General features: G+C 45.1%; 1 protein-coding gene across 1 annotated transcript in view; it reads left to right on the top strand.

Moving 5' to 3' along the window:
• The window catches only part of LOC121446178 (phospholipase A2-like), a 29,713-nt gene extending 18,018 nt beyond the window's left edge, over positions 1-11,695 (top strand). The window contains exons 2-4 of the mRNA XM_041648664.1: positions 8,120-8,297; positions 9,101-9,228; positions 11,577-11,695. Coding sequence (XP_041504598.1) covers positions 8,120-8,297; positions 9,101-9,228; positions 11,577-11,695 — 425 coding nt within the window. The remainder of the gene's footprint in view (positions 1-8,119; positions 8,298-9,100; positions 9,229-11,576) is intronic.
• Positions 11,696-25,447: the final 13,752 nt, after the last annotated feature.

The following is a 25,447-nucleotide window of genomic DNA, read 5'->3' as shown; positions in this document are numbered from 1 at the left end:
AAGCAGCACAATAACACCAGAATTCAGTGAACATGCAACAGGAAGATTTGAACACCCTAATCCAGAAGAAGTAAAAGAAATTGACTTTAAACATAACATTATGAAAATGTTAGAGACCATTAAACAGGATGTGAAAACTCCTTTAAAGAAATGGATGAGAAAACTAACAAAAAGTTAGAAGAAATGAATAAATCCCTCAAAGACACCCAAGAAAACCAAGAAAAAGCAATCAAACAGGTAAGGGAAACAGTCCAAGACTTGAAAACTGATATGGAGGCAATGAAGGAAACACAAACCTAGAGATGTCAGGATATGGAAAATCTGGGTAAATGGACAGAAACTACAGAGACAAGTATAACCAACAGAATACAAGAGATAAAAGAAAGAATCTCAGATGCTGAAGACACTATAGAGGAAATAAACGCACTGATCAAAGAAAACAGCAAATCCAACAAATTCTTATCACAAAACACTCAGGAAATCTGGGACACCATAAAAAGACCAAACCTAAGTATAATAGGGATAGAAGAAGGAGGAGAATTACAACCCAGAAAATATATTCAACAAAATTATAGAAGTAAACTTTCTTCAACATTAAGAAGGATATTTCTATGAAAGTACAAGAAGCATACAGAACACCGAATAGACTGGATCAAAAAAAAATGCCCTCGCCATATAATAATTAAAACATAAAACATATAGAATAAAGAAAGAATATTAAGAGCTGCAAAGGAAAAAGGTCAAGTAACTTATGAAAGTAAACCTATCAGAATTACACCTGACTTCTCTATGGAAACCATGAAAGCCAGAAGGTCTTGGATAGATGTGCTGCAGAAACTAAGAGACCATGCATGCAAGCCCAGACTACTATACCCAGGCAATCTTTCTTTCACCATCAATGGAGAAACAAGATATTCCAGGATAAAAACAAATTTAAACAATACGTAGCCACAAATCCAGCCTTACAGAAAGTAATAGAAGGAAAATCATAGCCCAAGAACCCAACAACACCCACAATAACTCAGATATCTGTTTTCCCAGTTTTTAAATGGAGTTTGTGGGCTAAGATGGCTCAGCCAGTAAAGATAAAGTTGCTTGCAGCATGGTGTCCTGGGTTTGATTCTAGGAACCCATGTAAAGGTAGAAGGAGAGAACATCACAGAGCTGTCCTCTGACCTTCATCTGTGTGTGCACACATAGACACACACACACACACACACACACACACACACACACACACATTAATTATTTAATTAATTAAAGATCACATTTATAACTGGCTCTCCCTCAAAGGCTGTGTCAGCTGTTGGAACAGACTTATCACTTAGTTTATCCAGTTAACATGGAGGATTGTTGGGTCCAGCTACTCCTGCTAAGACCATATGTCACCATCAGCATCCCTCAGACCCAACCCCAGGAGCAATGTCTATATCTCCTTATGACCTCAAAGCTTCCACAGGGGAGGGACTTGGCACTTTGTCAGTCACTGCACTGAGGCTGGTGTGGGGTGTTGAGCCAGCCCTTTATCTGTGCCTCTGCGACAGCACTGATTCGGGCTCTGCCACCATCTACTGCAGCTCTGAGGGTCAGGACTGTCTGTGAGGGTGGACATATTCTACTTCTGTGCTACACACATGGTAGTCACAGGAACCGTCTGCTGACTGGACCCTGTCAGAGCACAGCTACAGGACTGTAAAGAGAGAAGTCACTTGTGTCCTCCTCTCACTCGAGATGAAACTCCTTCTGCTGGTTGTTCTGCTCACAGGTAGAACCCCTGTCCCCTCTGAGCGACCCCATCATCTCCCTTCTTCAAGTGCAAGCTCCCACTTGTCACACCTAAAGTTTTGGTTTCCTGTTCCTATTGGGGTCTAATAACCTCTAGGTTGGGGTTCCCTCCTCACCCTCATGTCCTCAACAGCTGGCACATTGACCTTAGAAGACTCCTTAGAAAAGTTCACTGTAGCCAGGAGTTGGTGGCATTTGCCTTTAATCCCAGCATTTCAGAAACAAAAGATTGCAGATCTTTGTGAGTTCAGTGCCAGCCTGGTCTACAGAGTGAGTTCCAGGACAGCCAGGTCATGCTGAGATGTGTAGACTCAAGTCCACTGCGTTCACTTGCCCAAGCAAAGAAAATCCCTCTGCCTGTGCCATATTTCCCTGGAACCGATTTATCTGGCCCTAACATGCCACAGCAATTTGATTTTTTTCTTATCATTTTTAAAAATACTTATTTTCATTTTATGTGTATGAGTGTTTTGTGTGCATGTCTGTCTGTAAACTGTGTATCAGCAGTGTTTACGGAGGTGAGAGGAAGGTTGTAATCTTCCAGAACTGAGGTCATAGACAATTGTGAGCTGCCACATGGATGCTGGAACCAGACCCTGGTCCCTACACAAGCTCAGCAAGTGCTCCTGGCTGCAGAGCCATCTCTCCAGCCCTCCCTGTTATTTTATATGACCTTAACGTGTGGACCAGGATGTCCTCCAGCTCAACACTATTGCCCGCACTTGAAACCTTCCTGCCCACACCTTCAAACTGTTAGGGTTAAATAGGTGCCTGACACCATTCTGAAATTTATTTTTCCATTTTGTTTTGTTTTAGTTTGATTGTTTTTTAACAAGACAGTTTCTCTGTGTCTGTCCTGAAACTGACTCTGTAGATCACGCTGAATTTGATCTAGGATATCCACCTGCTTCTGCCTCCAGATCGCTGGGATTACACAGTGTGTGCTCACTGTACCTGGCTTCTCTTTCATTTTAATGGGGACCAAGTATCCCACTGCACACTGAATCCCGTCTCATTTCCTGTTCCTCAGCTGATGAGCAGTTTGTTATGTCGTGTGCTGATGTTACACATGATGATCTGACCATTAGCCTTGTGTATGAGCTGTGCGTGGCCGTACAACAGATTCCTTCTGAGTCTCCAGTGTGAAACAATAGGAGGTGTTGGCTGCTTCTCTGGCTCAAGGTCTCAGCTAGAACTGTGATGAATCCCACTGCTGGCTGAGGCCGGTTTCACCTGGGCTTGAGTGAAAGTGGGGCAGTTCTCAAACTCAAGAGATGGCTGGATTGCTGGGTAATTGGCTTCTGACTGCAGAGTGTTCTTAGCTCCTTGTATAAGGAGCAGCGAGCTGCATTCCCAGCGGCCGGCTGCCCGCATGGCTAGTTTTACACCCAAAATAAAAACACACGAATTGTATTCTTTTAAACACTGCTTGGCCCATTAGTTTCAGCCTCTTACTGGCTAACTCTCAAATCTTGATTAGCCCATTTCTATTAATGTGTGTAGCACCATGAGGTTGTGGCTTACCAGAAGGATCTTAACCTGCATCCATCTTGGAGAGGAGAGCTATTGCGTCTGCCTCACTGCCTTTTTCCTCCCAGAATTCTGTTCTGTCTTCCCTGCCTACCTATATTCTAACCTATCAGGCCAAGCAGTTTTCTTTATTTTTTTTAATTTATTTATTTATTAAGGATTTCTGCCTCCTCCCCGCAACCGCTTCCCATTTCCCTCCCCCTCCCCCGATCAAGTCCCCCTCCCTCATCTGCTCGAAGAGCAATCAGGGTTCCCTGACCTGTGGGAAGCCCAAGGACCGCCCACCTCTATCCAGGTCTAGTAAGGTGAGCATCCAAACTGCCTAGGCTCCCACAAAGCCAGTAGGTGCAGTAGGATCAAAAACCCACTGCGATTGTTCTTGAGTTCTCAGTATTCCTCATTGTCCGCTATGTTCAGCTAGTCCGGATTTATCCCATGCTTTTTCAGACCTAGGCCAGCTGGCCTTGGTGAGTTCCCGATAGAACATCCCCATTGTCTCAGTGTGTGGGTGCACCCCTCGTGGTCCTGAGTTCCTTGCTCGTGCTCTGTCTCCTTCTGCTCCTGATGTGGACCTTGAGATTTCTGTCCGGTGCTCCAATGTGGGTCTCTGTCTCTGTCTCCTTTCATCGCCTGATGAAGGTTAATATTCATGAGGATGCCTATGTGTTTGTCTTTGAATTCACCTTCTTATTTAGCTTCTCTAGGAACATGAATTATAAGCTCAATGTCCTTTATTTATGGCTAGAAACCAAATATGAGTGAGTACATCCCATGTTCCTCTTTTTGGGTCTGGCTTACCTCACTCAGGATAGTGTTTTCTATTTCCATCCATTTGTATGCAAAATTCAAGAAGTCCTTGTTTTTTACCGCTGAGTAGTACTCTAATGTGTATATATTCCATACTTTCTTCATCCATTCTTCCGTTGAAGGGCATCTAGGTTGTTTCCAGGTTCTGGCTATGACAAACAATGCTGCCATGAACATAGTTGAGCATATACTTTTGTTGTATGATAGGGCCTCTCTTGGGTATATTCCCAAGAGTGGTATTGCTGGATCCAGGGGTAGGTTGATCCCGAATTTCCTGAGAAACCGAAACACTGCTTTCCAGAGTGGTTGCACAAGTTTGCATTCCCACCAGCAATGGGTGAGTGTACCCCTATCTCCACAACCTCTCCAGCAAAGGCTATCATTGGTGTTTTTGATTTTAGCCATTCTGACAGGTGTAAGATGGTATCTTAAAGTTGTCTTGATTTGCATTTCCCCGATCGCTAAGGAAGTTGAGCTTGACCTTAAGTGTCTTTTGGCCATTTGAAGTTCTTCTGTTGAGAATTCTCTGTTCAGCTCACTGCCCCATTTTATAATTGGGTTGATTAGCCTTTTACGGTCTAGTGTTTTGATTCTTTATATATTTTCGAGATCAGACCTTTGTCAGTTGCGGGGTTGGTGAAAATCTTCTCCCAGTCAGTTTTCTTTATTAATTAACCAATGAAAGCAACAGATAGATAGTAGACCCACCTACATCATTTCCCCTTTTTCTGTTTAAACAAAAAAGAAAAACTTTCACTTTAACATAGTAAAATTATATATAACAAAGCAGTTATCAAGCAAAAATTACAGTTACAATATTTATATTTACTTTATCTTTTATCATAACTAAGGAAAACTATAACTATAACTAACAATTCTTTAACTCCATCAAAGGCTCCAGAAGGATATAATATTACCTAAGCAAACAGAAATAATCAACTTCCAAAACTCTAGAAATGACAGAGACATCTCGCTGCCTGGACAGTCACCCAAAGTTCCTCTGTACCATTGGGGCATCCATCTTCGGCCTTCAGGCCCACAGTATCCAGCAGACTTTTCCATAAAGCAGGAAATTTCAAAGGCAGTTCAGTCACTATCTACTGTGTCCTGCAGAATGTCTCGCAGACTTTTTTATGAGTCAGGAACCCCGAAAGACGATGTCACCTTTAGGCAAGTTCAGCAGTCCTCTCTCTGCGGGTTCTTTGTGTCCAGTTTATGCAATAGTCCAGGCTAGAGCAGTTTCTTGCCCAAATGGCTATCAAACTCCATAAGGAGCCTCTTTAATGCCCATCTTCTTCTTGAAGTAGATTGGTGCTGCCAGGAGCAGACGTGTCTCATTGTCACAAAAAGCCCTAAGTTATTAAAACATTTAAAACGCCATATTCTGTAATCTTTGAAAGATATGAAGAATGCCTATCTGAAATATATCTATGCATTTATAGAAACTCTAATTAACATGACTATAAGCTTGACTATTATTGATGATTATCCATTAATAACCTATATATATTACATTTTTAAATGAACTACATAATCACAATACCTTAATCAATATCAGAAATACATATACATATAACAAAATTGACCTTAAATTTATGTCAACAAAGCAAAATTTATACCAATGCAAATTATTCATGTCTATATCATATCCCCCTTTAAATGTAAAAGAACATATATAAACAATATTTGGGAATATGGGTAGTTATTTCTCTCCAAACTGCTTCCTGCTGTATGGGAGCGCTGTTAATCAGGTCTTTTATGGTGTAACCTGTGTGCTAGGTTCATCTCAGTCGGCAGTTGAGTGAAGTAATTTTTTGATGGTATTCACAGCAACCTTTCAGGAGGGCGTGGTCTATCATACCATATTGGGATCGAAGCAATCCACAGGGTCTCATCCTCTGTGAAAACAAAAGAAAACCCTCTCCAAAGCGTCATATCCTTAGATCCAAATTTGGAAGTCATGATACCTTTAGAACATACATGTAGTTTGGCAGACCACACAATGAAATGTCTTTCTGTATTTAGCTCCTTCACAGTCAAAAAATTCAAAGAAAATACAATATACATAATCCAAACTCTCTGTGAATTTTCCATCTTTACGTGGCTCATTTTTCTTTATTTTTTTAATCTATAATTATCTGTAGTCTGTCTCTTCAAAGACTTTACCCTTTTTTTTAAACCATTAACTTTATTCTCTATATTTTTTTAATTCTCTCTCTCAAGCCTACGTACAGTCATCCAACATTGTGACCCATTTAGAGGTCATTTATGTCTGAATCTGTCCTATTGTGAATCTGTAATTTTTTACTATCCAGGAGCACTTTTGATTTGCGCCTTTAAATCACTAAACACTTGGGAATCTAAGATGTGACATTCCTATGTCAAAAACAGGTACTGCCTGCTTGCCCCACCCAGTCCAACATGGTGGAGCCACTTGTGCCTCTGAGCTGCAGAGCTGCAGGCTGCTCTGGATGTTGGCTCCACCTCTCTGCAATTTCAAAATGGAGGACGTACCATCTTCTACTAGCTCTGGGCCACCAGGTAGGAGCCGCACTCAGCACTTTAACTCTGAGACTGAGCATGCGGCACAGAAACTCTTTTCATCCAAGTTACAGCCAAATCTGACAGGCAGAGCACTGCACAGCCTGGAAACATCTCTCTGCATGACAGCAGGAATCTGCCATGCTCTCCCTCCTGCCTAAGCCTGATTCCACAGTCTGCCCAGGCGGGGAGCGCTGAGCCATTGGCACGGTCTCAGAGGAGTTTCTTCCTGATCCCAAGTGGGAACACAAATATCCAGTACCATAAAATCCATTGAAATGCTTTAAAGCCAGAGTTTGCGGTAGTGCTGGTGGCACAGCCCCAGGAAGCTGCATTTTAAAACAGCAGCTTTTTTCCTGTTGTGGCTGCTGAGTCAGGGAAATTTCTCTACAGCACACCCTAGCAAACAGCAAAAAGCCGTGTTAAACTCTGTTTTTTTCTGTGTTTAAAATTAAGCTATTTCAGGTTTTACATGGATCCAGTTTACCACGTTGGGCACCACTCGGTAGAAGGAATGGCGGGCTGCATTCCCGCCCGCATCCTGGCTAGGTTACCCCAGAAATAATTACATGGAAACTGTATTCTTTTAAACACTGCTTGGCCCATTAGCTATAGCCTCTTATTGGCTAACTCTCACATCTTGATTAACACATTTCTATTAATCTGTATAGCACCACAAGGTGGCGGCTTACCAGGAAGATTCTTAACCTGCATCCATCTTGGAGAGGAGAGCTATAGCGTCTGCTTCACTTCCCTTCTTCCCAGCATTCCATTCTGTCTACTCCGCCTAGCTAAGCTGCTGTCCTATCAAAAGCCAAGCAGTTTATTAATTAAACAATGAAAGCAACAGATAGACAGATGACCCACCTACATAAGCTCCTAAAAACAGGGACCACAGGGAAGCTCACAGTGTGGCTGCTGTCGCCCTTACAGTAAGAAATGAGAAGGCAAGCAAGGCAAAGGCAATGTGTTTAGAACTCAGTCTTGGAGCGTCAGCCCAGCCCAGTACAGTGGTGCACATTTATAATACTACCAGTTGCGACACTGAGGCCACGGGGATGCCACAGAGTCTGAAGCTAGCCTGAGTTACAGGGCAACTCCCTGTCTTAAAAAGTTAGACACCTTCCTGATTGGGCCTGGTGACTTGAGTTTGGTCTCCATGACCTACATAGTGGAAGGAGAAAAGCAACTCCCTAAAGCTGTCCTCTGACCTCCTCTTGTGTAGTGTCACATTGATGAGTGCTCCCAAGAATGTGCTTACCACCCTGCGTGCAGGGCAGCACACATACATGCACACACACACACACACACACACACACACACACACACACACACTCTATTCACTGCTCTCTCGACGCAGCAGCTGGGAGGAGTCAAGGAGGAAGCTGGCAGGCAGGCATCAGACCCCGGGTAGAGCCAAGTGGGGTTTACTGGAATGTGCTGTGTGTTCTTGCAGCAGGCGCTACTGCACACAGCATCAGCCGCCGGGCTGTGCAGAGGTTTGGAAATGCCTTCGACTGCTACTCCAAGAATAATATCTCTACGACAAACATTCATCCATGGCCGGTGTACAAAATATTTGGCTGCATGTGTCGCACACCCAACTTCAGCCCCCATGTGGATGCTACAGCCAGGTGAGTGATGCATCTGGTGGGGACTGGATCGTCTGCACTGGGATGGGGAAAGGACACAAACACAGCCTCTCATGAGGTATGAACAGGAAGACAGGCATATTCACCAAACATCGTGTATTTTGTTTGGTTTATTTATTATTTATTTTTGCTTGTTTCCCAACAGTGGTTCTCTGGATAGCCCCAAGTTTTCTGAAACTTTCTCTAGAGACCAATCTGGCTTTGAACACAGAGATCTCCCTGCCTCTGCCTCATGAATGCTCAGATTAAAGGCTTGCATCACCACCCAGCATGTATATTCAAGAAGTGTCTTGTCATATAAAGAAATTGGTCCAGAAGGGCCCTGTGTCTAGTGGTCCCTGAAAGCAGAACTGTGAGATATAAAGAGTGGGCCTCGCTGTCCTCAGGCCCCAGACCAGGGCACGGCCATCACAGCCACCATCAAGTGCCAGCCTCAGATTAAAAAGTCATCAAATCCTGAGAATTTATAATTTCACTATATTCCTGCAGCTTTGTTAAAAAATCACTTTTTGGAGACAGCATCTACTCTGGTATCCTTGACTTTTCTCGAACTCAGAGAACCAACTGCCACTGTCTTCCAAGTACTGAGATGAAAAACAGAAAACACACACAAGTTGCTTTCAATAAATATGTGCTAATAGAAATTAGAGATTATCAAGCCTCAGGACCATTTCTTCTGGATCATTGTGTTGTTTAAATTATCTTGACATGGTTGAGAGACTGCAAGTGAGAACTGACCTCCTGTGGGTCCTCACTCAGCCTCGGCTGTTCCTTCCTCTCCCCAGGTGCTGCAAGAATCATGAAAGGTGCTATGAAGAGGTGAAGAAGCTTGGAGGCTGTAAAATTTCCGAAGACAACCCCTATGCCATCCCCTACTCATACTCCTGCTCTGGGAGGAACCTCATCTGCAATGGTAGGTTTTCCTCCGGGAACTCTGCATTCTCCTTGGCTCTGGGCATGTTTTGAAGGGGCACGGAAGTAACAAGGACAGTCAACGTTCAGTGACTACTTTGATCTCATTTGAATCACCACAGGTTTATTAGGTAGATACTTAAATTTAGATGAGGATATTGATGAGGAAGATGAGGAAGACCCAACCACTTGTCTAAAGGCACCAAGTTTAGAAGTAATGGCTTTGGTTCTGGAAAACAGGTCTACATCATTGCAATGCCTTTAAAAAAATTTAAAGATTTTATATATTTCTGGGAGAGATATGCCTGTGCCAAACACAGGTGTGGAGGTTGAGGAAAACGAGCAGGAGTCTGTTCTCCTTCTGCCACGTGAGTCCTGGAGCCAGAACTTGTGTTCAGACTTGGCAGCGAGTACCTTTCTCCCCTGAGCCATCTTGCCTGCCCAGAGTCTCTCCATTTAGCTGCTGTGTTATACTGATTCCATATTTACTAAACAACTGAAAGCTACATCATGAGCTACAAGACAAACACTGGACTAAACACCTACGCTGGGCAAGATTTTTCATTCCCATTTACAGGTGAGGTTCAGAGGGTTAGGAATGCAGCTCAGCTGCTGGAGTGCTTGCCCAGCATGCACAGAGCCCTGGATCCATCCCCAGAACCCATACATTGAGTGTGGTGGTTCACAGCAGCAATCCCAGCACTTGGGAGACAGAGGCAGGAGGATTGTCTTAAATTGTGTAATTTCAGAAGTGGGTGTTTGCTGCGGACTGACTCTCTTGGAGATCGAAGACCGAGGGAGAACAGGGGTGAAGACTTAGGAGAACCCAGGAATCAGCGAATGACAGACAGACACAACTCTAATGATATTTGAATCTGCTGCAACTTTACTAAAATTCAAGCATCACTTTTAAGAGATTACAGAAGGAAGTTGGCAGACATAAAAGTTTCCATAGAAAAATGATTACAGGCAATTGATTATTCTCAGCAAGTCTTGTGGTCAGGGCCAGGTGGACAGAGCTTTTCTTTGAAATTCATCTTACACCACTAACTAACTCTGCTTTCTCATGGCCCTAAATAATATCTGCCCTCAAGATAACCAGGGTAACCAAAACACCATTCTTTAGGATTCCACCCCCAGGGTTTGTTCCAATATTGAATGGCTGGCTTCATGTTATCAAGAATATCTTGCCTTTCTTTCCTATCTAAAATGTACCAGAGGTTTCTCATTCTGGCTAGCCTCTCCATAAATGGTAACTCATGCCATTCCATACATTTTCCTTCATAATTTGCCCATCTTCTACCAAATCTCCTATCATGAGCTCTTTCTGTTCTAGGGTATCTGTAAATTCCCCCAGAGAGCGAGCCAGAGTCTTAATCATAACATTAATGGCCTAAATCAAGGGAGGGAATTGACGCATCAGTTCCTCCATATTCAAGGAGCCGTTGAAAATGTTTTCTGGTTCCTTGAACAGATTAAGTTTTTGTCAAAAAAAAAATAAAACAAAAAAAAGATAACAGTCAATACAAAAAACCATCTCAAGGAACAAAGTGAACGAGGTCATTGAGGCTAATCAGACACCTCAACTCGAGCAGACTGCCAGAAAACCACCGGGGGCCAAGCTCCAAAAAGCACGAGCCCCTCATTTTAAAACGGCCACCACCTGAGAGGCATTTTATCACACAGGCGAAACAGCCGTGGATGTGACAAGTGTTCATAATTGTTGTTCTCCTGGTTTTAGGATTAAATATCCACGTTTATTTCTTTTCCTGTAGAGGAATGAGTTGGCATCCCCTGTCTTCTTCAGTCACTCTCCACCGTGTCTTTAGAGGCTGGGGCTCTCACTGAACAGAACGCTCATCTTTAGCTACGCTGACTGTCAAACAAGTTTTGAGGATCCATGTTCCCCACTTCCCAATAGAGTTCCAGATGCCCCAACCACACCTTGAATCTTGCATGGGTGCTGGGCATCCTAGGTCAGGCCCTCATGCTTGTATGGCAACTGCTTTACCAACGGTGCCATCTCCCCAGCTCCACAATAAATATTTTTTGGTTTTTCAAGACAGGGTTTCTCTGTGTAACAGTCCTGGCTTACTGAGATTCTATCTTTGAACCTGGTTGACCTTGAATTCACTGAAATCCTCCTAACTCTGCCTCCTGAGTGCTGGGATGATTTTTATTATTATTATAAATGTGTTTCAACAATTTGGCCAAACCAATATATTTAATTTGCTTTGTCTCTCAAGCCTAAGTCTGCACCTATGGGAGGGCCACCAGCTTCTTTTACCTACAAATGGCAGCAAACAGGGTCATAGCCTCCACTCAACTCCCCTTCACGATTCTCTGCAGATGAAAACAACGCCTGTGAGGCCGCCATCTGCAACTGTGACCACAAGGCTGCCAGCTGCATCTTATGGGCATTTTCCAACACGATGTTTGAAGAAGTTGGCTTCAACACCTTCTGTTAGACTTATCGCCTCATTTACTGCATACACCTCCGCTGCCTGACAGGTTGTGTTCACTACACACTGTGCCTTCCAATAAAGCACCTATAGAAAGAGCTAAGCATTGGTGATGGTTTTCTCTGTCTACCAAACATAAATAGATCCTCAGAGAACATCAATCGCCTAGCCCTGGAAACTGAAGGTTAACAGGAAAGACATTGTCATTGGCAGAGCATCTTGAAGAGCAGGTTACTGTGAGACAATGGTCTTGTACTGTGTAAAGATTTGTCACTTGTATTGGTTTAATAAAACGCTGGCTGGCCAGTAGCCAGGAGAAAGTATAGGCAGGGTATCCAGGCAAGAAGTATAGGCAGGGCTACCAGAATAGGAGAATTCCGGAAAGAGGAAAAGCTCAGTCTACTATAGAGAGCTGTGTGGAGCCACACCTGATGGAAATGTAGAGAGCTGCGTGGAGCAGCACCTGAGGGTGCTGGCTCCGCCTTCCACGATCCCGAAAGTGAGTGCTTTCTGTGATAACGCAATGATTATCAGCTGCTTGCATATGCGTGGACCTATGGGCAGTGCCCACCTGGCAATCCGGGATTGGCAGCCCATGCCTACTTAAGGGCTGGGAGAGGTTTGCCCGAAGAGAGAGAGGGGAAGAGAGAGGGAGAGAGAGAAGGTGAATAAAGTCCTGGAATAAAACTGCAGTGAGAAGAGCTCCCGTGTGTCGCGCGTCATCCTTGCGGGTCGAGGTAGAGCCACGACAGTCTATAGTCGTCACAGACGAAGCAAGAAGAAGTAAGATGAGAATGCTTCATTGATAAACGTACCAAGCAACGTGGCTAACACAGACAAAAATTATGAGTTAATGTAAGATGTAAGAATTCAATAATAAGAAAGCCTGAGCTAATAAGCCAACCAATTTATAGTTAATGTAGGCCTCTGTGTGTTTCTTTGGGACTGAACGGCTACAGGGCAGAATGGGACAGAAACCTCTGTCAACAGTGGGTGATTAGCCCAGCCATGCCTCTTATCCCAGCACTTTGGGTTAGAGAGACAGAGGCAGAGATAGGCAGATCTCTTGAGTTCAAGGACAACCAAGTCTTAAAAATCAAGTTACAGGACAGTGAGGAATATTATAAAAAGAAACCCTGTCTGAAGCAAAAGAAGGAGGAGAGGAGGATGAAGAGGAAGAAAAAGAAAAGAAGGAGGAGAAGAAGTAGCCAGCATGAGATACAAATGGATTCGGGGTGGAGTCACAGAAAAGGGAAAGGAGAGGGGAGAGATGAGGCAGGAAAAGGTACAGGAGAGGAGGGGAGGGAAGGTGTTGTGAGGGAAGAAAGAGAAGCAGAGAGAAGGGAGGGGAGAGAGAAAGAAGCAGTGTCACATGGGCACTAAAGGCAACATCTTGAGCTTAAATATGGGACTCAAAGAGCATCTGCTGTGTGCTCATTCTAGGAAGTGAGATATAGGAAAGCAAACTGGACTGACTGTAAACGGCCTGAAGGCGGGATTACATCCTGGTGGGCTTCCAGTCTTCACTGTGCCTAAGCACACACCACAGGGTAAATGTCCCCCTAAAGTACACGGCAGCCTTTGTGCAACAAAGAAAACATAGCACGTCTTCTCCTGTCCATTTCTCTATCACAGGACCCCGCAGGTATAGACAGGCTAATCCCTGGTTCCCTGGTCAACCGGAATTAGAAGTAAAATGTCTAATTGGTGGTGTAGGCTACGTGGTTCTCAGTCTCTCTTTTCATTTAATGAACAGCTGCCCAGTCCTCTGCCTTTCTACCCCCAAAGCCATCCCCGCTCCTGTCCCACCCAAAGTTCAGGCCTTGCCCTGCCCAAGACAGGTCTGGGGAGCAGCAGGTGCAGCTTGAGCTGCCTGCACAGACACAGTGACCTAAGTTCAATTCCCAGCACTACACGTCAGCCCACGGCCATCTAGAATGGGATATGATGCTCTCTTCTGGTGTGCAGATGTACGTGCAGACAACACACCCACACATTTGCAACCCCATAACTTGGGAGGCAGAGGCAGGAGGATCAGGAGTTCAAAGTCATTCTCAGATATGTAATGAGTTAGAAACAAACCTAGACCACAAAAGACTTTGTCTCTCAACTGGCCTAAACTAATTAATTTATTAATTATTTGAGATCTACCACCTTTAATCCCAGCACTCAGGAGGCAGAGGCAGGTGGATTTCTGTAAGTTTGTGGTAAGCCTGATCTTTAGAGTGAGTTCCAGGGCTTTAGGAAATACCAAGTTTTTCTTGGGAGAAATTAGTTTGTTTATTTATGTATTTATTTTTAGAATTCCATCTCAGTACAGAATACAAAGAAAACAGGTGAGCCCTTGTCTCTAAGAAAAAGGGGGTTGAGTAGGAAGGCTAGAGACATGGCTTAACAGGTATATAGAGCCCTAGCTACTTGTTCAGAGTTCAGTTCCCAGCACTTTCATAAACCCGCTCATGATGAACTGTGGTGCAGGAGAATTATCTGTATTTTGTCAATCATGTTTTAAATAAATGTTGATTGGCCAGGCAGGAAGTATAGGCAGGTCAGCCAGACAGGAAGTAGAGGTGGGCCAATTAGAATAGGAGAATGCTGGGAAGGAGGAAGCCCATTCCTCTGCAGTCCAGCCCAGACCACCGAAGAAACAACATTTGTCCTGCCTGGCTGAGAAAGGTACTGAGTCACATGGCTAACATAGATAAGAATAATGGGTTCATATTAGTTACAAGAGCTAATAAGAACACTGAGCTAATGGGTCAATCAGTTTATAACCTATGTAGACCTCTGTGTGATTTTCTTTGGGACTTGCTGGCTGTGGGGTACCGGGCAGGACAGAAACCCCACAAGCAGGCCCCTCATGTTACAGAACTGTGGCTCCAGCTCCAAGGATTCCATGACTCTTTGAGCAGCTGCACATACACTCAAGCATACACATGAACAAATTGAAAATAATAAAATAAGTCTTTAATAAATAAAATCCTGGAATGAGATTTACAACCCTGTGTGTCTTCTGAATGAATGACTGGGAAGCCCCACAGCTCTACACAGCCCAAGACCACAGATTACCCTGTGAGCTGAGATTGCTCCCGAGGTCGGGACAGGGAAGCATGAGCTGCCTGTGCCCAACTCAGACATGGGACTTTCCAAGGAAGAGCGTGAGTCTTCATGTGCCTCATGTTTCAGGGCACACCGGTTCTTTCCATCGAGCGCAGTGATCACACAGCCGAAGAACCCACAGGGAAAGAACTGTTTTCTCTTTACACACCAGGTTCAAGGCAGGCGTCCCCTTCTGAGAGTGAACATCAAGTAGAAATCCTTAGGGCACCCTAGCCTAAACACCTACCTTCTCCTCTATACAAATTCACAGTTTACAAACTTGGTACGCTATTTAAAATAATTTATTGTTTGGTTAATAAAAGTTCATTCTGCTGTTGATCATGCTGTTAAAATATCAAAGCGCTTCAGTCAGAGACAACCATGTAGAATTAGAAGTCAGTTATAGATGCCCTTCTGGTTCTTCCCTGAATTAGTGAGGTCTCCATGGTGGTCTCCACAGACCACACTGGCTCATGGACTTCCCAGGTGTTCCTTCTTCCCGGTGGGATGAAAAGGAAGGTGGCACAGCTCTACCATCAAGAACAGCTGCTTCTTTAAAGTCCTTCTTAGGAGGGCAGCTCTCATCTGCACGAGGACTCTGACAGCTGTCTGTAAACAGGGGTGTGCACTGGTGGACTGGCCTGCAGACATTGCTTTGTGCCCTCTATAGGGCGCAGTCAGCTGCCATTAGTTTGAATGCAAGGGAAGAAACTTTAGGGATCTGAAAAGAAATCAAACAAGATAATGTCAATGGAGAGGATGAAATGGTTGTGAACATCAGCTTACCTAAAAAAAAAAAAAACAGGGATGGAGCAAGGATGGAGCAGGCATGGTGGCACACACATTTAATCCCAGCACTCTGAGGGCAGAGGCAGGTGGATCAGAGGCAGCCTGGTCTACACAGGCCAGCCAGGACTACACAGAAAGACTCCGAAAACCGCCGGGCAGTGGTGGTGCACGCCTTTAATCCCAGCACTCGGGAGGCAGAGGCAGGTGGATCTCTGTGAGTTTGAGGCCAGCCTGGTCTACAAAAGCTAGTTCCAGGACAAGATCCATAGCTACAGAGAAACCCTGATTTGATGAACCAAAAAAAAAAAAAAAAAGATTCTCAAAATCAACTAAAAACCAAACCCAAGGCCAGTGAGAAGGCTCTGTGGGTAAAGTGGGGAAAGGAGTTTCTATCAGCCCAGAGGGCATGAGCTCAATCCCCAGAACCCACAAGGTAGAAGGCAAGGACTGACTCCTATACATTGTTCCCTGACCTGGATACGTGTGCCATGTTACCTGTGCATCCATACACATGCACACACATACAAAATAAAACTGTAAAAATGTCCAGCATTTACAAACAGTGGTGATGCACACCTTTAATCCCATCCCTCCAGGGGCAGAGGAAAGTGAATCTCTGTGAGTTCAAGGCCAGCTTGGTCTACAGTGCTAGTTCTAGTACAGCCAAGGCTACACAAAAAAAAAACACTTTTTTTGGAAAAAAAAGAAACAATAAGGTACAGAAATGAATCTTAATATATTATGGTAGGTAGAAAATACTCTATACTGGCTGGGTGTGGAAGTACATACTGGAAATGCTAGTACAAAGACAGCTGAGGCAGGAGGACTTCAAGTTTGAAGCTAGTCTGGGCTATATATCAAGACCCTGTCCCCTAAATGTTAAAAATCTACATAGTCTTTGGACAGTCCATGAACGCATGAATGTAAGTAAAGATTGAAAGATGGACACACTGACAGATGTATGTATAGATGGAGGGATGGACACACTGATGGATGTATGTATAGATGAGGGATGGACACACTGATGGATGGATGTATAGATGAGGGATGGACACACTGATGGATGGATGTATAGATGAGGGATGGACACACTGACAGATGTATGTATAGATGAGGGATGGACACACTGACAGATGTATGTATAGATGAGGGATGGACACACTGATGGATGGATGTATAGATGAGGGATGGACACACTGATGGATGGATGTATAGATGGAGGCATGGATACACAGAAAAATGTTATTTGTTCTCAGAGGTTGGTTAGTAGTTGTTTCAGGGTTATGGGAATTGGTAGATTTCTTCTTAAGTGATAGAAATTCTTTAATTAGATTATAACTACACCATGTTTTAAAATGTATACTAAAATGTACTTTAAAGATTTTTTCTTCCAGTTGAGCAGTGGTTGTGGACACCTTTATTCTTATTCCCAGCATAGCAGCTAGATCTCTCTAAGTTTGAGGCCAGCCTGGTCTACAAAGACAGTTCCAGGAGCCAGGCAGTGGTGGCTCATGCCTTTAATCACAACACTTGGGAGGAAGGGGAAGGGGTATCTCTATGAGTTCAAGGCCAGCCTGGTCTACAAAATCTAGTTCCAGGAGAGGCTCCAAGCCACAGAGAAACCCTGTCTCAAAAAATCAAAATAATAATAATAAATAAATACATAAATACAAAAATATATACATGCATACATACATACATACATACATACATACATACATACATAAGAGACAGAGAGAAAGAGAGAGTTCCAGTATAGCTGGGGCTAAACAGAGAAATCCTGTCTCAAAACTCACCCCAAAGATATTTAATTTTAATTATGTGAGTGTTCATGTGTCTGCATGCGCGGATGTCCTCAGACATGAATACATGCCTATATACATACATATATACATATGTCATCTATACATACATGAAGAGAATGTCGGATTCTCCTGGAACTGGAGTTCGGGCAGCTGTGAACCACCAGCTGGGAAATGGGCTCTAGTCCTCTGCAGAAGCAGTGCACACCAGGGACATCTTGTGTTGTGTTTTGTTTCTTAAGAAAGACAAACAAAGCCCGGAGAAATAACTCACTGATGAAGAGCACTGGCTGCTCTTCCAGAGGTCCTGTGGCTCACAGCTATCTGTAAGGGGATCTGAGGCCCTCTTCTGTACTGCAGACCTACAGGAAGACAGAGCGCTCATATACATAAATAAATAAACCTCTAAAGAAAGACAAATAAATTAGACTTAAAACTGGGATATATACATCAGGCTAGTCAGGTCTCATCAAGAAGTAGTGAGCTGTACGTATCATCTAGTCACAGAACTGGCGTGTCCAATTTCTCTCACGCCTGTGTTACCCAAGGATGAACTAGCCAGGCTGAGGGAACGCCCACTGGGGCTGCAGATGGAGACAGGCTTCCCTGTGGAACAATGGAGGACTGTCCAGCACACAGGACAGAGAGGCACAGTAGCCAGAATTGACTGACAGCAGTGGTCTAGCTGTCCTCCCTACACACGGGCAAAGTGAACTAGTGAACTTGTCCTTCACTGTCTTAGTCAGCGTTGCTGTTGCTGTGAAGAAACACCATGACCACAGCAACACTTATAGAAGAAAGCGTTTATTTGGAGCTGGCTTGCACTTCAGAAGTTTGGTCTATTATCATGGTGGGTGGCAATGGCAGCATGCAGGCAGACATGGTGCTGGAGAAGGAGCTGAGAGTTCCACATCTTGATAAGCAGGGGACATAAGCAACTGTGTGTTACACACTTGTGTAGCTTTAGCAACAAAGTCCTCAAAGCCCACCTCCACACTGACACACATTTTCAACAAGGCCACACCTATTCCAACAAAACCACACCTCCTAATAGTGCCACACCCTGTGGGTGCCATTTTCTATCAAACCACCATAATGACCAATCAATATGTGGTGAAAAAATTGGAGGAATTGACAGAACATTTCCAGAGCTAGTAAACAATTCAACAAAGTCACAAAAGAAAGGCCAAAGCAGGTCACATGCAAGGAACTCACCACACAGCTGCACACCAGCCATGCACAGGGAGACTTAGAGAATGGTGGAGGCTTTACATTTTGGGAGACACAGCTCCCCCTGATGGACACTGTGTGAACTGCCACTATTAACTTACAGACATAACCACTCACCCTGGTTTAGGAGAGCCATGGAAATAACAGAGTCTCAGGCAGCAGGGAATGAGAGGCCAGCCTGGGAGTAGGAGCAGGGCAGCATGCTGTGGGAAGCTGCAAGGGGCTTAGACCCCTGATGAATGGAGGGGGCTTAGAGGGGGTGACCCAGAAATGATCTGGGAAGACAGCTCCCCAGAAGCCTGTCTTGGTCATGGACTTGCTCAGCTTGAGTTGGAGTAGAGAAGTAGGGCCACTGTAGTAGGAGACCAATTGTTTGTTTCCCAGCTGCCCAGACTTCCGAAATAATCACACAGAAACCATTTTATTTAAATCACTGCTTGACCCATTAGCTCTAGCTTCTTATTGGCTAACTCTTACATCTTAATTTAACCCATCTCCATTAATCTGTGTGTCGCCATGAGGCTGTGGCTTACTGGATAAAGTTCCGTCTGGTGTCTGTCTCTGGCAGGGGCTACATGGCTTCTCTCTAAAATCCACCTTTCTTTCTCCCAGCATGGAATTTCATTTTCCTAGCCTACCTCTATTCCCTGCACAGGCCCAAGACAGTTTCTTTATTAACCCATGGTATTCACAGCATACAGAGAGGAATCTCACATCAGGGCCACCACAGAAGAGCTCCCTGGAAATGGCAGTGTGGGGGACAATACAACAGAGGACCCTGCCACAACCTTACCCATGAGGACTTAGCCAACATACTACTGTATTGGGCCCAGAAATTGAACATAAGCACACGAGGGGAGACTCTCCTGTGTCACTGCGCATGTCCTCACTCATCAGCAGGTGATTGTACCCAGTGTCAGCACCAAACCCTGATGGTATGGCCTGCTGCAGCAATAGGAACACACGTGCACACACCTGAGTCACAGCCTGCTGCCTGACTAGTCTACGCAGATGTGCACACGCCTGAGACAGCCTGCTGCCTGTCTAGTCTACGCAGATGTGCACACGCCTGAGACAGCCTGCTGCCTGTCTAGTCTACGCAGATGTGCACACGCCTGAGACAGCCTGCTGCCTGTCTAGTCTACGCAGATGTGCACACGCCTGAGACAGCCTGCTGCCTGTCTAGTCTACGCAGATGTGCACACGCCTGAGACAGCCTGCTGCCTGTCTAGTCTACGCAGATGTGCACACACCTAAGACACAGCCTGCTGCCTGTCTAGTCTACACAGATGTGCACACGCCTGAGACAGCCTGCTGCCTGTCTAGTCTACGCAGATGTGCACACGCCTGAGACAGCCTGCTGCCTGTCTAGTCTACACAGATGTGCACACGCCTGAGACAGCCTGCTGCCTGTCTAGTCTACGCAGATGTGCACACGCCTGAGACAGCCTGCTGCCTGTCTAGTCTACGCAGATGTGCACACACCTAAGACACAGCCTGCTGCCTGTCTAGTCTACGCAGATGTGCACACGCCTGAGACACAGCCTGCTGCCTGTCTAGTCTATGCAGATGTGCACATGCACCTAAGACACAGCCGCACAGACACAGCGATTCCTTAGCCTGCTGCCCATCCACTCTACAAGGTCAACACACACACACACACTTCCACTTCCTATAGCTCTCAGGACCTAGACAAAAACCACATAATATTAAGCTAGGCATTACAGAAAATCAAATCATGCACTGAAAATACACAGTGCCTGGGGAGACAGCTCAGTGGATGAGGGCAATTGCTGCACAAGCATGAGGACCTGAGTTCAAATCCCAACACCAACACAAAGAGAAAGGACCACATACTGATCTCTAACCCAGGTCATACTTGGGACAAAGGCAGGAGAATCTCTGTGGACCTGGATACCCTTCAAGTTCCATGTTCATGAGACACCCTGCCTCAAAGGGTAAAGATGACAAACAATGAAGAGATGAATTTAGACAGAAACAAAGAAAGAAGAGGACTTGACTGCTCCTAGGTACTGTGGAGGAGAAAGATGATTGTAGATAAAAGGCAGTGCACAGACAAAGACAGGGATATCTGGGAGAGTCCAGAGTAGACATGTTCAGACTGAGCTGGGCAATGTGGGGAGAGGGTGAAGAAAGGGAGAGGGGACAGATGGGACCAGGTGCAGCAGCCGTGAGGACAAAGGTATTAAAGGGATGGATAATCAAAATGTTTGAATTATACAGGGAAGAACAGCCCAGGCCTTTGGGTTGAAATGTTCAGGGTGGGGGTGGGTATGCCGAGCAGGAGGAACTGTAACAGGTAGGGACTGCAGATGCTGGGAGAGCCTGGCTGCTAGGTTCACTTTGGTATGCTAAATAGGCATCTCAGTTTGCCCTGGGTTTGAAAATTAACAAGAGAGGCTTTATGTCCTCGTCTGGGCTCTACACACATGTATGTACCTCCTGACAAACTCACAGCATCATACATACACAAAACAGGGCAGAGACACTGGAGACATGATATACAAGATATATAAATGCAGCAGACTGATCCACAGTGAATCTGACACCAGCACACATGGCCAGCCCCGTGCAGAAGACACCGGGCACACAGAATGTGGTTGGCCATTATTATAAGGTAGTGTAGCTCTTTTGTGTGTGAACACAGTGAGCGGTTCCCTTACCACTGTCTCCAGGCCTGTGAAGAAGGAACTGCACTAGGACCAGTGTTGGCAGGGACTTTCCAGGGCCACAAGGTGTACGCAGTCCTAAGGTGTGATGGATCACACAGATGTGTGGGGAGTGATACTTGCTGTGGTAAAACAATGCCCTGTTTCCTGAACCCCACAGCTTGGGAGCTTGTTACTCCTTAGATAGATCAAGAAAACCCAGAGAAGAGAGGAGGGTTAATGGAGTGGAGTTTCATTTATAGGTCATATCAGAAACAATCACAGGCCTGACCCTGAAATTTACACAAATTTCATCAGGAAGTGCATCTCCTTGGGGCTGTAGGGCAAGTTTTCCACCTGCTTCACAGAGCTCCAGCATAACTTCCTAATGGATCGACCACCCAACTGAAGAGTCTCATCCACCTGGTCAAGCATTGGTACCAACTGGTGTAGACGAAGCAGCAGGCTGCGTTCCTGCCGCCTGGCTCCCAGCCGCCTGGTTAGCTTATACCCCGAAATAACAACACACAAATTATATTCATTTAAACACTGCCTGGCCCATTAGTTCCAGCCTCTTATTGGCTAATTCTCACATCTTGATTAACCCATTTTTATTAATGTGTGTAGCACCACGAAGTGGTGGCTTACTGGGAAGAATCTAACCTGCATCCATCTCAGAGAGGAGAGCTATGGCATCTGCCTCACTGCCTTCTTCCTCCCAGCATTCTTTTCTGTCTTTCCTGCCTACCTATGTTCTAACCGATTAGGCCAAGCAGTTTTCTTTATTAATTAACCAATGAAACAAGAGATAGACAGATGACCCACCCTCCTCCATCAAGCTGGTATGGCGTCTGGCCCATCCACTGTGAGCCCCGTCTATACAGCCACTGAATACAGTCAGAGAATAGAAAGGGTGTTCTAGTTTGCTTTCTTTTGACAGGATATCTATATCACCTGACTAAAACTCTCCTGGGAAGAAAATGTCTTATTAGGTTACATATCCCAGTCACAGTCCTTCACTAAGGGAAGAATGGTCAGTACCTGAAGCAGAGACCATGGAGGAATTCTGCTCACTGCCTTGTTCTCCACGGACACTGAGCTTGCTCTTTATACAACCCATGGCCTCCTGCCCAGGCACAGCACTAACCACATCAATCACTAATCAGTGACATGCCTGCAAAGACCACCCGTACCGAGTATGATAGAGTTGTTTTCTTGATTAAGGTTCCTTTCTACTAGATGACCCTATCTGATATCTAATTGACAAAAACTAATCTTCACAAACAAGCCCCTTTCAATTTGATACTCAAACACATTACTATTAAACCATAACTTTTTCTTTCTTACTTATTCCTAAGATCTCAAGTCAATATCACATCATAAAACACAACATAGCTTTAAAAGTCCCAAAGTGTTTTATTCTTTTTAATTTCAACACTTATAAAGATTAGTCTCTCAACTGTGGGCTCTTATAACATTAAAAACACAAGTTAAATACTTCTTTATTCCAAGAAGGAAGAAATGGAAGAACCAGGACATGGTCACAATCAGATGATGCTGCCTATGATTCCAGTCTTGCCCCCTCTGAAACACCCCCAGATACACAAAGGTTTGAATCAACAATGCCCAGGGGTCTCCTACCAAGCTGAGGGCACCCATCATATCACTCATCATGTATTCCACGCTAAAGCAAGTCCACGGGAGACATGTCTCCATGAAGAATGGATTCCTTGTGTGAGAGCAGAAAGGCAGCAGGAGTGTGGCTCAGAAGGGAAGGAGTTGTCTGAAGTGCTCCACTGAGAGACTGTGGGTGTGGCTCAGTGGCAGAGTGCTTACCCAGCATGCATGAGGCCTGACATAAAAGAATCATCCTGAGTTGTCTGTGGTTTTAATGTCAGAGCCAAGAAAACAGCCAAGGTCATCATGGCTAAGATATTCTGTTTTCTAGGGATTTCTGCTTCCATTTTGGATTGTCTTTATACATGCCCAAGGTGAGGGTAGGATTTATTCCTATCAATGGAGATCCAGCTTTCCCAATTCCCTCTGCAGAAGAGCCCTTCTTCCCAGTTATGTGTTCTAGGTCACCTGGTCAGAAGCCACTTAACCATTCTGATAGTTGGTCTTATCAAACATCATTCAGGCTGTGTGAATCCAGAGGAAACTCCACAGATGGGGAGGAGCGCTGACAGCAGGCTCTGGAGTGAAGGAAGCAGTCAGAAGACAATTCTATAAATGCCCTCGACATGCCCAGAAGTGTTTCCACAGAGGATCTAAGGATGGTGAAGTTGGTCATGAAGATGAGCCATCGTGGGCCATTAGAAGGAACCACAAGAGATAGCTAAAGGGTGAAGGCAATGACTGTCACAGCAGCTTCCTCCCCACACCCCAAGTTCCTGACATGTATTGAACTTCAGAGTTGAACCCATTGAGTGTAGATGAAGGGGCTTCCTGGGAACTGAACCCTGTGGTCAAATGGTGGGCAGAGCAATGCTTCCCCCAATGGACATACACTCCTTACTCAGTGGGTGGACCCTGGAGAGGAGGGAGCTCCTGACCTCAGGCAGAAGATTAAAGTTGAAGACTAAGCTTGAAAACCCAGTGTCTGTCATCAAGCCTTGCCATTTTTCTGGCCAGGATGGATGCTAAGTCAGAACCAAGATGGCACCCACAGGAAGAGCATGGATGAGCACTGTGCTTAGGGCCAAAGGGCTCTTGGGCATGTCCAGTCTGGAGCAAGCATGACACTGTTCAACATGGCTGTCAGACACAGTGGTATGACAGTGTCAGTTATGGTCATCTTACTCCATCTGAGAAATGATCTTCAGTCTCCCTGTTGTCATGGAAACCTGACCCAGCCACCTTATGGGCTCCTCTGTAAGGCAGCTCATCACTCATTCCTGTAGCCTGCTGTTAGCCTCCGTGGTTTTTATCATTGGGAAGGCGCTGAAGGTCCACACCAGGGGTCATTCCATCATAGAGACATGGGATGCTGTCATTATATATCACATGTATATTAGCTTTATAGTGTGAGGTACATGATGGCTCCCCTCAGGTTGGCAGGATATATGAGGAACCCCTGGGCACTGGTTGTCAAATCCTTCTCTGTGTATCTGGGGGTGTTTCAGAAGAGGCAAGACTGGAATAGTAGACCAGCATCACCAGGGTCACCAGGGGCTCAGATAGAGCACAATGCAGAGTGTGATTTGTTCCGAGGTCTAGGGGACATGCAACTTCTCACACTCTAGGACACTGGGCCTCCTGGTTCTCAGGGCTATTAGAGCAAGAACTGAATGAACGAGGGCTGGAAGGACACACACACACACACACACACACACACACACAGTGATTAAGAGAGTGGGCACTGGGGACAGGAGCAGGCTTTGGGAGCAGGTGTCCTGTGCAATGCCCTTAACTCTTAAGTAAGCAGGGTGCAAGAGTTGAGCACACATGGTTGTCTTGGATCTGACAAATGAGCGGCTGCTTCACAACACTGGACTATGGAGCCATTAGGTCTCTGTGTGGAGGGTGTGTGTGTGTGTGTGTGTGATTCCAGAACTTGGGAGTCTGAAGCAGGAGGATGCCTGTGAGTTCCAGATCAGACTATGCCACATAATGAGGTCTTGTCTCAGAAAGAGAAAAAGGAAGCAGACACCCACTGTGATTTAACTCAGTGCATCAAAAGTTCATCATCACCACAGACAACCATGTTTCTGTTTTTGTGACCACCAGTCTCACAAATTCAGTCCATTTTTGTCATGCCTCTTCAAACCCCAGCCTGCATGTTGCAGCCACCATGCCACCATGCATCTTCATGTGCACTGATCACACTCCCAAGTCCCCGTAGCCATGCACAGCTGCAGAACAACTTCTGAGTCAGATGGGGCAGGTCTTGAGTCTTGTCTTGGGGACATGGACAGAAGGAACCAGGGACACTGTCTTGAGTTTATATGTAAGAAACCTGGAAGGAACCCAAACCATGCGGCATCATCGCTGTCATGGATTGGTTCTGAACTGTCCACTGATGAGTGCTAAGTGCCTGGACCCCTGGACCATGTAGTATGTGCTCAATAAATGCACCTAACTGAACCATGAAGACAGAGAGAGAGGGGGTGGTATCTGGCTCGTTTCGCACACCCTCATTGCATCTGCTGTGGTTTATTGTTGTTGAT

The sequence above is a fragment of the Microtus oregoni genome, unplaced genomic scaffold (genome assembly GCF_018167655.1).
Source record: "Microtus oregoni isolate MIOR12 unplaced genomic scaffold, Mior012 000003F_ref0000135, whole genome shotgun sequence".
NCBI classification, from domain to species: domain Eukaryota; kingdom Metazoa; phylum Chordata; class Mammalia; order Rodentia; family Cricetidae; genus Microtus; species Microtus oregoni.
Note: the sequence above shows the minus strand (reverse complement) of the source record. Positions and strands in the feature narration are given on the sequence as shown.